This window comes from Balaenoptera physalus, assembly GCF_965194825.1.
Source record: "Balaenoptera physalus genome assembly, chromosome: 21".
Taxonomy (NCBI): domain Eukaryota; kingdom Metazoa; phylum Chordata; class Mammalia; order Artiodactyla; family Balaenopteridae; genus Balaenoptera; species Balaenoptera physalus.
The window spans coordinates 14,160,008-14,175,196 of NC_138902.1; the positions used below are offsets into that span (position 1 = coordinate 14,160,008).

The following is a 15,189-nucleotide window of genomic DNA, read 5'->3' on the forward strand; positions in this document are numbered from 1 at the left end:
CCTTCTGCTTCAGACATTCTTCCTAACTCACGCTCCGCCTACTTAACTCCTGTTTACACTCAGATTTAAACCCTGGTCTCATCCAGGCATATATAGCTGCTTAAACCCTATCAGCAATGCTGCGAAACCCAGGAATGGGGCAAGGGATGGAGCAGTGACTTCAACAGGAGAAATAAACAAGACTCCCCAAGGAGAAGGTCTGAGGATTGGCTGAGCCGAGGCAGGAGGCGGGGTCAAGGGTATATACATATGTATGATTTCAAAGCTGGTTGAAAAAAGTCATGAGGCCTCTGGCAAAGATCTGTTATTTGGAAGACTGAATCAAGTTCTGCTTGGTTGGCAGATTGATTTTCAACGTAAATAGGGAACACGGGGAAAGGAAACAATACTTGCTTTGAAACATGTCACATTTAAGGTGATGGTGAGACATTCAGTGGAAATATGTGGCTTTAAAAGTGGGAATTACCCAAGAAAGACACAGTTTGGTGGTCAGGTCCATCAGATGTATAGTTCAATTATGCACCTACAGTGCTTTGTTTTAGGTGTCAGTAATGGAGCATTGACTGCCTTACCTTCCTGAGTGCGACGACCATAATGAACATTAATAATGTCATGTGAAAATACTGCAGTGATTCTGGGTCTGTGGTTTTAGTACTGACCCAAAGCAAGGATTTGCTGAGTTTTGTTTTGTTTAAAGGCCACTTCTCAGTATAAAACCTAAATCCCTACCCCTGAAAAGTTGAAAAAGCAAGTTTCCTTAGGTTTTCCAAGCAAAACAAAAATAATGCTTATGATAAAATGTTTATGAGATGAGAGTGAACTAATCAAAAGCAGACATTGTATTTTTCTTGAGAGTCACTTAGATTTAAAAGAACAAGATACTTGACCAAAATGTTTTGTGTTTTTCTGAACAATAGCAACAGCAACTGTGGAAGACATCTAGACCCATCCGCTAAGTGCACCTGGGCTTGGCCATCGGGGCAGAAACTGCCGTCCATGGGGCCATTTTTCCACTCCTCTAGGAAGGCACAGGGAAGGAAAGGGGGGAGGCTTAACTCAGGTGTCTGCTTGGATCTTCTATGCTCCCTGTAGGATAATGACACTGGCTTTCAGGAACTGCCCTTCTTAGCCCAAGTGTACACACATCAGATCCAGAAGCAAGAGTTTTTATGTGGCTCTTGTCCTTCACCAGCCCCGCGTTAATAGATGTTCTCTACCTGGTTTAGGGAGAGAAATACCTTCCATCAGCCCTGGTAGGGAGGGATTCTGAGGCTTTTTCACACTTTCTATGGCTTCACCTGCTCCAGTCTTCTTGTTCCCTCTAGTGGCAGAATTCCTAGTCCTCATCGTCGTGCATGCCTTCTTTTGAGCCTGCAAAGCCAGGCCAGGAGCTGACATTCTTCCTTTGCTTCCCCTAGGGCAGTGCTAAACTCTCAAGTGTGTTTGCTTTCTCCCAATCCCACAGAGTCCCGCTGTACCTGCTTGCTACCTATCTGCAAAGGCTCACTCTTGCCACCCTCAGGAGCGTGCCAAGAAGGTCTCTCTTGGCCCTGTGCTGTGCTGCCCTGGGGAAGGGGTGATGTGGGTAAAGTGAAATATTCTTCTTACCCTCTTCAGTGCATCCAATCTTAGATTTTCTTTTTTGCTCCAGCGGTGTTCTGGAACCTTTCACTGGACTCCTGGACTTCCACAAAGGCTGTCTTATCCACGGGTGACTGTCTAAATCAATGTTCTTTGGGGGGAAGACAGTAGAAAACTCTTATTCTGCCATGCTGATGATGTCACTCTTGCATTTCCCTGATTTACACACCTAGCCAAAATATCTTTCAAATTTGAAATTAAAACAAAGATATTTTCAGGCAAATAAAAACTCTGAGAACTTATTGCCAAAAGACCCACACTAAAATAAATGTTCAATTGAGTTCTTTGGGCAAAAGTACAAAGATTCCAGATGTAAGCACAGAAATACAGGACAGAATGAAGAACAAGGGATGGTCGGTAACTATGTGGTTAAATTCAAATGATTATTGACTTTATACAACAATAATAATGTAGGTTTAAAATGTATGTAGAAATAAAATAAATGATAACAATAGCACAAAAGGCAAAGGGGTTAAATAGGATAAAGTATTCTACAGACCTTGTATTGATTGGGAAGTGGTAAAAGTACTAATTTTAGTGGATCTATTGAATCAAAGATATCTGTTGTAATCTCAAGAATAACCACTAAAAGAATAGCATTAAGAGGGGGAAACTAATGATAATAAGGGGGGAAATAAAATAATTTAAAACATTTTATTCATGAAAGCCAAAAAAGAAGAAAAAGGGGAACAGAGAGTATGAGACAAAGAGAAAATAAATAAAAGTGTATATATAACCAAAATATATCAGTAATTACATTAAATACTTGAATATACAATAAAAACAAAATAAACAAAACAGAACAAAAAATTCTTCTATAGATACATCTATTTTCCTAGATATTGATACTGAGTTTTCTTGTCCGTGAACAAACACACATTTTCTTAAATTACTTTGACTTATTTCAAGATAAGAGATTTAGATATATTTTGCTTTATTCATAGTTACTTTATATTTTTGTTTCTAGCCAATAATTCCAAAAACATTGTTTTGTTTTTTCATTTACAATACTTATAACTTTTTTCTTTTAATTTTTATTCTTATTCTTCAGGCGAGGGGATGCCTAACAGTGTTGAATGGACTTGCTGATACTTGGTTTTGTCCGACATTTTAAAAGACTTTTTTAATATTTCAACATTAAGTATAACATGTACTGGAGGCTTTCTGTGGATTCCTTTTATCAGTTTAGGGATGTTCCCTCCTATTCCTAATTAGCTAAAATGTTTTGTTTGTCTTAATCATGAATGGATTTTTTATATCTATTGAAAATTTTACATCAAAATTATCTCACATTTGGGAATTCCCTGGCAGTCCAGTGGTTAGGACTCTGCGCTTTCACTGCCGAGGGCCTGGATTCAGTTCCTGGTTAGGGAACTAAGATTCTGTAAGCCATGTGGTACAGCCAAAAAAAAAAAAAAAAAAAATTATCTCACATTTACTGAAATAATCATTTGGCTTTTCCTCCTTAAATACGATAAGTTGGGTAAAACATTAAATTATTTCCAGTCATTACTGCTTCAGCAAAAATTTGTACATAGTACTTAGCGTATTTGTGGGAATAGAGCACCAAATGGGAAAGACCCAGAAATAGGGCCCAGAGAAAAGTCCAGCGCATGGGATGCTGTCGCAAAGGAGTAGGGAGGATGTGACGGCCCTCAGAGGCCCTGGGAAGCCCTGAGGCTGATGGGAGATGTGAGTTACCTGAGCCCAGGGGGCTTCAGAGAAGACAGAGATGGAGGACCAGAGACCAGGTGTGACGGTGGAAAAGGTAAATTGATGGCATAGAGATGCCATTATTTAGGTCTCATCAAAAAGATGTTTCTTTTTTTCTCCGGAACGAAGAGACAGAGACAGGAATCTGGATGAGAGAAACATGTCCGCTCCCAGAGGGGCCCCATTGTGAGAAGAAGGGAGAATAACGTTCAAAAGTGGATGAAAAGAAATTCGGTGCAAATGTGAGGACGTGCTTCTTTACGCACACAAGTTAATAAGCTAGTGGGATCAATTATCCCCACGCATTGGCTTAGATTCAAAATGAGCTGCACAGGGACTTCCCTGTGGTCCAGCGGTTAAGCCTAGGTGCTTCCAATGCAGAGGCCACGGGTTGGATCCCTGGTTGGGGAACTAAGGTCCCACATGTGGCGCCGTCAAAAGAAAAACCCCCCAAAACAAAAACAACAACACACACACACACACACACACACACACACACACACACACACACAACGAGCTGCAGGGACTAATGAACGCAGGTGAGTGAGCCTGTGTCCGACCAAGTGTAGCAGAGCCTGAGCAGAGGATCCCCCACTCTCTGCCCTTTGTTGACTACACAGAAATGCACCCAGGGGTTCAGTGGTCCTGTCTTCTGAAAGCCTTGAAGAGAGCAGATTCTTTCTCTCTGCTTTTCTCCTTTCTGCTTCCCACATTCTTTCATTCTCTCTGTCTGTTTAAAATATTAATTTTTTAAAGATGGCCTTGACCTCTCTTTTTGGTGATTGTTGTTAAGTGCAGAAGAGGGAAGTAACCACAAATAGAAAAAGGCAGCATTTGGAACCGTTTAACCCTCCCGTCAGCGCCAGTGAGGGGGGCGACCGAAGGGAACATTCCTCCCCCTCCTGCTGCTGTGTTCCCTCCAGGTTTCTGTGCAGATCAGATAGAGGGGGTGTCCCGGGAGGGCAGCAGAGCCCGTGCATATGGAACCAATTGCTTTTTTTGCCTGTAGTAAAGTTCACATTTTGATTGCTCCTCCAGATTATGTAGATCCAGACATATTTTACTCAGTGATCCGGATCTTCTTCTCTGGGTAAGTATAGTTCAACTCTTTTCCTGCATGAGCCATCTGTAGCCTTTCCCAGATTTATGAGGGGAGAGACAGACAGAAGCTTCCCAGAGGAAGAAACACACCAAGTAACCCTTGCTAACAAAGGAATCACCTGGATCCATTCTTGCATAAAAGAAGTGGGGTACCATCTGCATGACAAATGACACTGAAGGATGAATATTTAAATTTAGAGTAATTGTCCTGAGGCCATCACTTTAGAGTCAATGTATTCACCTTTCTTAGAAAACCACTGGATGACAGAGGGGAAAAAAGCCCGTGTGCCACCCACAAAGCTCGATTATGTATATATCCTTTCTCCTGCCTGTTATCCAGGCAGGTGGAGGCATAGGCAGTAGCTTAAAAGCTTCCTTCTAACATTCCTGGAATAGCTACCCCAAAGACATTTTTTCATATTCCTGGTATTCTTCTTTGGTCACCTGGCCTGCAATTTCTCCAGATAGAGAACTCTACTCTTAGATACATGTCTTATTTTAAATACATTTGTCATAATGTGACATGTTTTAATGAGATTGCTTTCCTATTCACATTAACTGAGAGAAACTAAGTTTTTGTTTTAATGGTGAAGAGTGAAAGGTGGAGGTGATGGATGGAAGAGGTGAAAATGTGAAATAGACATCATCTAGAGCACCATCTTGATAACTAGGAGGTGCCTGAAACGCTGTTGGTAGAAAGAATATGAAGCTGTGTCTGGATGTAGCAAGAGTCATGCCGAATTCCAACATCAATAGATGTATTGATTCATCAGTACATTTAGTGGTATATTCCATGGGTGCACGAAGGGAGTGACCATGTGTATTAAGTATTTTCTCTAGATTGGGTAGGTCTGTAGTGTGAGACAGTCTCAGGGGAGGCCAGCCTGGGTGGGGACTCCTCATTGTAGGGGTAGTGAGTGGAAGCAAAGTTTCTAGAGAATAACTTGAGAGTAACAGGTACCTGGTTAATGGGGAAAAGAGAAGGAAAGGGAAAGAGCAAAGGAATGGAATTGAGAGCGTATCTCAGAATTTAGACCTTCCTATGTACCCTTCACTCCTGAAACCCCAACAAAGGGATTATTCATCCTGTAGAACTCTTCTTGCTCTCCGTATCTTTTGCATGTAGTCAGGGTCAATACAAAGATCTGATTGTAAAATAGAGATTCTAGCAACAAATATTAAGCAAACCATGCAGACAGGCTTTGGTAGGATTAGAGGGGAGAACAAAAAGGCCATTTTTCCAAAACGTTTTAAATAGACTGCGTTTTAGGAAGACCTAATTCTGGAAAATTTCCTTGTGCTTCAGTTTGCTCTCTGAGTTAGGGTTAGTTTCCACTGTTCCATAACAAATTACCACAACGTAGCAAGGCTCATTTATTATCTCACATTCCTGTAGGTCACAAGTCCGGGTGAGCTCGGCTTGGTTCTCTGTTTAGTGTCTCAAAAGGCTGAAGTCGGGATCTGCTGGGCTTGAGCTCTTATCTGGAGAATCTAGGGGAGAATTCACTTCCAAACTCATTCAGGTCTTTGGTAGAATCAGCTCTTTGTGGGTTGGGAACTGAGGTCTCTCATTCTTTCCTGGCAGAATCTGCTGTCAGCTTCTAGAAGCCTCCAGTATCCTTTCCAATTCAGCAATGATATTTCCAATCCTTCTGGTAATTCAGAACTCTCAGAGTTCTCCTTCTGTCATCAGCCAGAGAAAACTCCCTGCTTTTAAGGTCTTGTGTGATTAGATTAAGCTCCCCTAGATAATCCAGGGTAACTGCCTATGTTAAGGTCTCTCGTTAGTGACCTTAATTACACCTGCAAGGTCCCTTTTGCCTTGCCTTATAATATATCATATCGACAGGCATGCTGTCTTATCATATTAATAGTTCTAGGAGTTAGAATGGGAATCTTGGGACGACATTTTTAGAATTCCATCTATCATAGTTAAATGGATACCAAAGGGTGACTTCATTTTCATTAAGATAAGTTCTGGGTCAGTGATGCATTTTATCTGTGATCTACATAAATGCCTCCTTTCTATTTCTGATCCTCAAAATTATTTCCCACATAGCTAAGCTAAGTGGCCAGTAGCCAATCCTAAATGTGTTGGTGGCCAAAAACATCTGGATTGTTGAGAGTTCCCAGTAGGGTTGTTTTCAAAAATCTAAATCTGCTCCTGTGTTCTTGATTTGTCTTATGCTTGACTTATTATTTTTGTTGACTTTTTAAAAAACATTTTTATTTAGGAGCATTAAGAAATTCCATCTGTAAATGAAACATAGTCCCTTTATTTCTCACTCACGTCAAATTTCTCGGGAAGTTAGCCCCTATGGATAAAAGTCATCTCTTTTCCTTTCTTTTTTTTTTTCTGTTTAAACTTCCCCTTTTCTGGGGTTTGCTAGGAATATGCTACAAGAAATGTTAAAAATAAACTTGCCTACAGAGATTTGTAAGGAAAATAATTCCTTTTCTTCACAAACAGCAGTTTGGGCCTGGGAATGCATGGGAGCAATCCTTGGGCTATTCAGAGAAACCCAATTTTTCTTCCTCATATTAATCTCATCATAGGTGGAGAATATGGGTTTTGAAAGTAGATGCCTTCCTTTTATTTTTTTTAACTTTCACATTCTTTTTTTCTCTATCATGTTCTTTTAAGCTGGCCAGGTCCTTTCAACAAATACACTTGGATTTACATAATCTAGATGTATAATACCTAATTCTAGAATGCTATTTTTTCATTCATTCATTGATCACATATTTAGCTAGGGCTGACCAAAGGCCAGGCACAGTTCTAGGTGCTGGGAATGGAGCAGTAAAAACAGCAACTTCATTTCTGTGGAGCTTACATTTTAATCACGGGAGACAGATAATGAATAAATAAATATAACAAAGGCAATACCATACTCTATGTGTTACAACAATAAGAGATACAGGAAAATGTCAAGTAGGATCATAGAGCATTATGGAGTGTTCTGGGTGGTAGCCATAGTTCTTCTTTATTTATTGTGATCTGCGGAGACCACGTTTCTAAAGGATGTTTAAGCAGAAATGTGAAGGACGTGAGGAGGATGAGGAGCAAGCCACCCAGGTACCTGCCCGGCCTGAAAGGAACAAGCATCATAATGACCCTGGGGTGGGAGCAATCTTGGAGGAAGAGTTGCACCGAGCCCAGCAGTGCTTTCGTGGAGTAAATGTGGGGAGAAGAAGCAGTCAGTTCTGGCTGTGGATTGAAGTTATCGGCTCTTGGATTGCACGTAGAATGGAAGAGAACGAGGTCCGTCAGAGAAGACTCTAGGTGTGTGTCCGGATCCATGGAAAGCATGGAGCTGCCAGTTTCCTTTCTCTGAAGGTGGAGACGTGGGGGGGGCAAGTCTGGCAAAAGGAAGGGGGGAATCGAGAGGTCAGTTTGGGATGTGTCCCCTCCCATGGAGATGTCTAGTAGGCAGTTAAATACACGTCTCTGGAATATAGGGCAGAGATCCAGGTCCAGGTGCACATTCGTCAATAATCCTAATATAGTTGGCTTTGAAATCCAAGAGAATTAGATGAGATCACTTGGGAAGTGAGAGTAGTGAGAAGCCCAAGGAATGAGTCCTGAGGGTGTCCAGCACTTAGAAGTGGTCATGAAGGGAAGGAACTAGAGAAGGAGACCAGAGTGACTCTATGAGACCATCAACAGGATTACAGAGAAAAATCTGAACCGGTACAGCCATTGTGTTTGGTCCACTTACCACACAACAGTGGTCTGGTCTTCAATATTTCTGCCCCGTAAAATGTTGCTTAGAAATTTTATTGGACCAGTGTCCTGAACTCTGATGAGTCAGTAGACCTTTGTGGAATCCACCTGATTCTTCCAGCAGCTTTAGGAAGTAGGTACAAGTCAGGAGAACTGAGACTCAGAAGGGTTTGTACAAAGTTACAAAATAATGGAAGGAGGGAGCAGAGGTTAAAATTCCCTGTGAATAATATGATAAAATGGCTAATATTTATCAAATGCTTAATATTTTTCAGGCACGGAGCAGGTATTATTTTAATTCGTTCTCACAACCCAGTAAGGTAGATACTAATATTACTCGGATGAGGAAACTGAGGCTCCAGGAAGTTAATTAACTCACCCAAGGCTCAGAGTTACTAAGTATCAAAGCTGAGATTCCATTCCATATCTGCTTAAGATAGAGCGCCCTCTCCGAAGAGCTACAGCACGTTGTGATCTTACAATCCTCCCTGGTCTCCTCCAAATTGTCCCCTGCCCTGCTGTGCATCTGTCATCTCTTTCCATGGTGATATTGCTCCAACTGCAAAGGCCACTACGATATTCATCCAGTGAAACCACAGAACAGGCAACGCAAAACAGCGCCCAATGAAAACAATAGCATTTCCTACCTCAGGGAAGTATTTGGAAAAGGTCATGGATGCGAGCTGAGCAGTCTGTCTGCGGCTTTTGTGTGTGCGTGATGTGTGTATTTCCCTTCTCTCCAGCAGAATGACTTGTAGAATTACAGGAAAAAGGAGAGACATCAACAGAAGCCTGTTACTTAAAACCATTAACAACAGGGTTCCCGGCAATAAAAGAAAAAGATTCTGTTCTTTAGTAAAAGTAGAAATGTACACGTGGGTGGTCTTGGGAAGTGAAACTAGAAAATGACAAGTTTGGGGGTCAAGTTCTGGTTCCCTCTCTCTCTAAAAACGTGGTCCTAGAGACTTAGTGCCTTGAGTCTTTGTTTCTTTATCTGTAAAATGGATTTAAAAATGCCTGCCTTGATCTACTCCAAAGAGGACAAACGAGAAAATGGATGTGAATGTGATATGTAAACTGTAAAGCATCGTGAGGGCAGATGTGGTGTGTTCTTGGCGCTGCTGACTGCCTCATTGTGGAGTCACCCACATACAGTCTGTGACTGTTCAAGACCCTGTAAAAAGCCAGACAGCGAACTGAGTAAAGTGGCTTGGGGACTCAGGAAGAGGGGGACTCAAGGACAAAAAGATGAAGACATGGAATCAGGGCGACAGAAGAGGAGAGAAAAGAAGAGAAGAGAGGAGAGAGAAGGAAGGAAAAACCATTTAATCTGAGCCTTAATTCCGGTCCTTCCTCCCGTTCTTGACTGTAGATTCTGGTGACCTGCATAGCTGTATTGTGTTCTCTTTGCTGCTACTCTTATTATTAACACCTGCCATCAACAAACTATCTGATAAAGGCATTCCCATGAAGTTAAGTAGTATTTAGAACTGAAGTTTAATGTGACCTATGTTAATGGTTCCTGTTGATTAGCACTGAGGTCATTTTATAATTGAATTTTTCCAAAAAATATGTCATAGGACCAATGCCAACGATTTCTCTCTAAATATATTTTACTTCTCTGGAACAGTCCTTTATATGAGCAAAGAGAAGGGCTGGCCTGTTAGGAAGTTGGGTCAAGATAATGCTTAAGTACACATCCTACAAAGATATGCAGCCTCTTGCCCTAAAGTTGCCATTGAAACTGTGTTCACTTTCTTGCTCAATCTCTGTTTCCATATCAGAAAATATACTCTTAACCCCTAGCACCGACTTCTTCTCTCTGACTTTTACACTTGCCTAGCTGGAAGGATAACCCAGCAATGCCTGCGGGGTTGTTATATGAAGGTGTCTCCAAAGAGCCCCTGAATTACTCCGGCGCGAGCGCTGCTCAGAGCTCAGTGCTGCATGCCTTTGATGAATTCTTGGGTGTTCGTCACAGCAAGGAGAGTGGTAAGTCAGACGTTTTTCTTTTTCTTGTTTTTTCCTTAACAGGGAGGAAGAATAGCGGTGTTTTTATCAACTAATACGTCCAAGTGTAAATGAAACTATCAGGAAGTCTATACTTCTCCAGATCAACCAGGAGACTGTGCACCTGCCATCTATGACTGTCAAGCCAATTAGTATCAGAGTTCAGCTGAATATTGGGTTTTATTTCCAAATCTTAAAACATTCCTATATTTCCAGCTGTTCCCTGTAACTTTGTTTGGGTCCTTAGGCAGTAGCTTGCTTCTGTGGAGTGGGGGAGAGATCTGCAGATCCAGGGCTGTGATACTATGTTGCCACATCTGGATGTAGCTGGGGATGGGTATAGGCTCCTCCCCTGAAGCCCATTCCGTAAAAATGGTGTGGCCTCAAGCCAAGACTATTTAGACCAGAAGAGGGGTTCTGCCATTTTACAAGCTTGAAATGGCTCTTTTCCTTACCTGCCAGCATCAAGCCTAATGTTCAACAGCTGCAAAAAGGCACTTCCTAGTACAGAGTTTTCAAGTTGGATTAAGAAAAAATAAATGACTAGAATTCGGTGTCATAGGGTCCAGTCTCATCCACAAGTCTGTTCTATAGAACTATGATCACTTTTCATGGACTTTTGATTTGATGAAGTTAGTAGTTGACGTACCATGCCTAATATTAATCCCATAATGAGTTTCCTGTAAATGATCTCTCGTCTACCTGTATTGCCCATAAATATCTATTGATTTGATTTTTAAACAATTTGACTTTGAGAGGCTATTACTGAAACAGTTGATCATTCTTTATCTTCCTGTCCTTAGGAACTCTATTACTTTCCTCTTCCTTAGCACTCCCTCCAAAACGAAGCACTCAGGAAACAAAATTCAGCAGAGTATTTAGCTCAGCAGTTTAAGGGTCCATGCCTTACATTTGTAGATATACCTCATGTCACTAGCAAGATATGTTGCCCACATTTGGTAGATGATAAATATTTATACCTTGGCTGGTAGAGCTAGTTCCATCTTAGTTATTTGTGATGGGCTTGCTGCTTTTCCTTTCTCATCTCCGATCTACATTTGGAGGATTTGATGTCTGTACGCAAAAGAGCCAGCCAAGTTGATTGGACACTATTAGGATGAACAGTTAGGAGAAGAACAACAGCATTTGCTGTGTTGATGTCTGGAAAGGCGGACAGGCTCTCTTACCTTTCCACGTGGAGATACAACATCGTTCTGCCTTGTTTTATGACATTGTTCTGCCTTGTTTCTTTCAGCTGATTTTCTGCACAGAATGAGGGATTACATGCCTCCTTCCCATAGGGCCTTCATAGAAGAAATTCACTCCGCTCCCTCCCTGAGGGACCACATCCTGTCCTCTGGAAACAGCCAGCTTCTGACAGCCCATAACCAGTGCGTGGAGGCCCTGGCAGCCCTGCGCAGCTATCACCTCGCCATGGTGACCAAGTACCTCATCACGGCCGCACCCAAAGCAAAGGGCAGGAGGACGAGCCATCTCCCGGGGCCGCCTCAGGCCTTAGAAGAGAGGGGCACAGGCGGAACAGCAGTCGTGAGATTCCTGAAGAGTGTCAGGGATAAGACCTTAGAGGCGATCCTCCACCAAAGTGGCTAAGAGATTGCCCTTCTCCCCAGCAATGCAAACCACCCAGGTCTCTCCTTATCCTCCTTTCACTGGACAGCAGGTGGGCCTGGGGAATGAGGACCAGGAATAATCTGGAATAGTCTGGAATAATCTGAAAGGGACCTCAGACCTGTTCATGTTCTCGCTCCACAGAACACCATCTTTTCCTATGTTGAGAGAATTTTCATGACCAGGAACTTGTCTTTCCCTCCCTGATCACTGGTTAATAGCAAACAGTTCTGGATAGCCCCTCATTCAGAACCCCACAGAGGAGTGAGTGTACCCCTGTTCTGTTTGTCAAGTGATAGAAAAACCAACATAATTTCACAAATCAAATAAAATTGCTTGGGGACAGATCACCTTGCTGATTTCTCGAAAAAAATTTTTTTTAAATTCCTGCATTCGTTGGTTCACTTACTGACTTATTCAGCCCATACTGAGTCCTGGCTTAGGGGTTACAGCAGGGATTTTACAGTCCTCTCTCCCCACGTGTGCAGAATTTGGGGGCAGAAGTTTGGAGATGCTCCAGTGGAGACGTGAAGGGAAGAGGAAGCTGATGATAAGAATCACCAGTGTGGAAACGAGAAGTTAATGATATAGAAACGGGTGAGGCTTAACCACAAGGTTCAGAAATTTGTACTTTCTATTTTGGTTTCTTTCTTTCTTTTTAGAAGAATGATTTTTTTCTCCTTACGCTGAAAGTTTGCATTTGTAAAATGAACGAATTGACCCTTTGGAAGTAAATGAGTGAAATGGGAATACATGGGAAATCCACACGTGTCGTGTGCAAATAAATGTCACTTTTTATTGACTTGGTTTATATCTCAAGCTCTCACTCCACCTGGCAGTAGAAAACTAGAGAACGTTAATCTTAGGATGAATTCCATTAATTTAAGGTTGCCCTCACTGTGCACACACATGTCCCTGGGCTGGGTCTAAATTCTGGAGGGCTGATCTATATCACAGCATCAGGGAGAGGCAACTGATCATCGGGCAGGTGGGCAAGTTAGCATCTGCTAAGCAGGCCCCCTCCCTACGTGGGTAGTGGTCTAATGGAGCCCTCAGCATGCCTCATCCTGTCTAAGCCAGAAAAGATGCTCAGTCCTCAAGGTCCTATCGCGCCACCTGGAGAAGCATTGACTTATTCCCACAGCCCCCAGAAATGTTGGGCGACTACCAGACTGGCTCAGAGCATCTGCCCAGTGGCGTAGGCACAATCTCCACTCTTCAGTGCCATGGTGGGCGGGGCAGGGGATTCTGGACTCTCCTCAATGCCCAGGACCCTTGGTAAGAAGTCACGAACCAGTATATTTCTTGGGGTGCCAGGAAGGCTCCTACTGTCCCACGTTCTCCCAGGGCGTGGCCTTGCAAAAAAAATGGGAAGGTGGGCATGAAGGGGCCAAGAGCATCTGGTCTGAGTGGACCAAGGGAAACTCTGGGTCTGATGAGGTCCTCTCTGCCTACCGTTTAAGTCAGAGTTTCAAGCTCAGAAGACCAAGGCTGTCATCACTCAAAAAGCCTTTTCACTCCGCAGGCTGTCCTTGTGTTTGAAAAGTCGACTGTGAAACTCAAAAAATGAGCATGGATATATTTATTTCTCTTTACTTTGCTTTTCTAACTGCTCTAACTTGGTATCAATAAGCCCAGGCTGTCTTAACTGCCCGGGCTGTGTGTAGGCCACAGTCCAAAGAGGTCCAAAACATCACCCCTTCTCGATGTCCTTCTTGGGTAAAAAGAATGTATGACCTTTAAAATATGTCTGAATTTAGTGTTTGAATTCTGACTTCTCCATTTTTTTAAATTTATTTTTTAAATTGAAGTGTAGTCGATTTACAATATTGTGTAAATATTTACAATATTTACAGGTGTACAGCAAAGTGATTCAGTCATACACACATCCATGGATATATCTATATTCATCCATTTGTTAACAATGTGGTTTTTGACCAATTTTAGAATATCCCTCATCCTCAGCTTCCTGTTTCTTAAACAATCAAGATGATCAGATTGGTCTCGGGGTGGATATAAGTCACAAAAGGGATAGTTCTTGTTATGGAGGAAAAAAATTAATAGAAGTTTATTTGTTTATGGGGTTGGGCTCAGAGCATCATGCAGACATCAGTTCAAGAGAGAACATGGCAGTCCTCCAGCTTCTTGGATTCACAGAGTCTGCATGGCAATAAAATGACCATTTATCATTTGGGAATCCTCGAAAGTAGAAAGTAACAAAAGTGTGGGCTTAAAGAGTTGAAAAAACCTGGGTTCGTATTCCAGCTTTGTCACATTTCATGACACAAATTATCTAATATTTCAGAGCCGCGGTTCACTTACTTGTAAAAGAAGGAACGTTGCCATCATGGAAGGGAGCTAATATAGAGAGTAACTAAATGGTACTTATGATACTTTTATTCTCATGTATGGGGCCTTGAACTAGAGGGAACCATGTCTAGGGCTTCCTAAGAACCAGAAGGGAAGTTGGACTTGGTTGTCTCTATCCCTGCACTTGGTAAAGAAAAGAGATAACATGACCTCAAAATAGGCAAGCAAAGTGAGACAGAACATAGACTTTTCTTGAAATAGTATAATGATAAGGACCTTTCACTGAGAACTTAAGAAAGGAGGCCAGTTCAGTCTAGGTTTTAAATCTAGGTTCGTATGAATTAAAAAAACAATTTTTCCCTGAGACTGACAGGATTAACAGAGATTCCTCTTCCCTGGTATCCTTTCAACAGATTCAAGTCCACACAAAGAGACCACAGGGCCTGACTCTGAGCAGGTTTTCAATAAATGTTGAATAATTAGAAAACCAGATAGATTAAAGGGGGGCTGAAACGGAAGTGAACAAAGTGTAGTCTTTCAAAGCTTTCAGAATGTTTTGTTTGTTCGTTGTCTTTACACAAGAATGAAATCAATGCAAACCAAAGAGTTCCTTTGCCAAAGAACCAACTCCTAATTCATGTTCAAGCTTTGATGTCTAGGGCCAGTGAGTTCCATTTGCAGCTTTATGGCATAGTGTGAAAATAAAGCTTCCAGAACAAAAGAGAATGCATTCTCCTCAAGATTTCTAGAGATAAAGGGAATCCATATCAGTGGGGAAAAATAACTAATGGTAGAAATGATTTGATGATGATGTTGATGAGGTGAGGAAGTTAATGTAAGCTCGAAGAAGAGGCAAAAGTGTAGGCTTAGAAACTCTTTCTACATCTGTATCTGTATCTATACCTATACTTACATCTACATATATATCTGTATCCGTACCTATATCTACATCTATATCTATCCCAGGCTGAAGACCCAGGGAAGAGCCAATGCTGTGGTTCAAGTCTGAAGGTCATCTGTTGGAGAATTTCTTCTTTCTCAGGGGAAGATCAGCGTTTTGG

At 41.9% G+C, this 15,189-nt stretch overlaps 1 protein-coding gene across 6 annotated transcripts in view; it reads left to right on the forward strand.

Annotated features, from left to right (window-relative positions):
- IDO2 (indoleamine 2,3-dioxygenase 2) overlaps positions 1–12,620 on the forward strand; it is a 47,346-nt gene extending 34,726 nt beyond the window's left edge. For 5 of the 6 annotated variants that reach the window (XM_082444176.1, XM_082444177.1, XM_082444178.1 and 2 more), the window contains 3 exons: positions 4,393–4,444; positions 10,023–10,171; positions 11,445–12,620. In XM_082444176.1, the coding sequence (XP_082300302.1) occupies positions 4,393–4,444; positions 10,023–10,171; positions 11,445–11,800 (557 nt within the window). In that variant the 3' untranslated portion in view covers positions 11,801–12,620. Of the gene's footprint in view, positions 1–4,392; positions 4,445–7,476; positions 7,739–10,022; positions 10,172–11,444 lie in introns of those variants that run through there. The other variant, XM_082444181.1, reaches the window with a different exon arrangement.
- Positions 12,621–15,189: the final 2,569 nt, after the last annotated feature.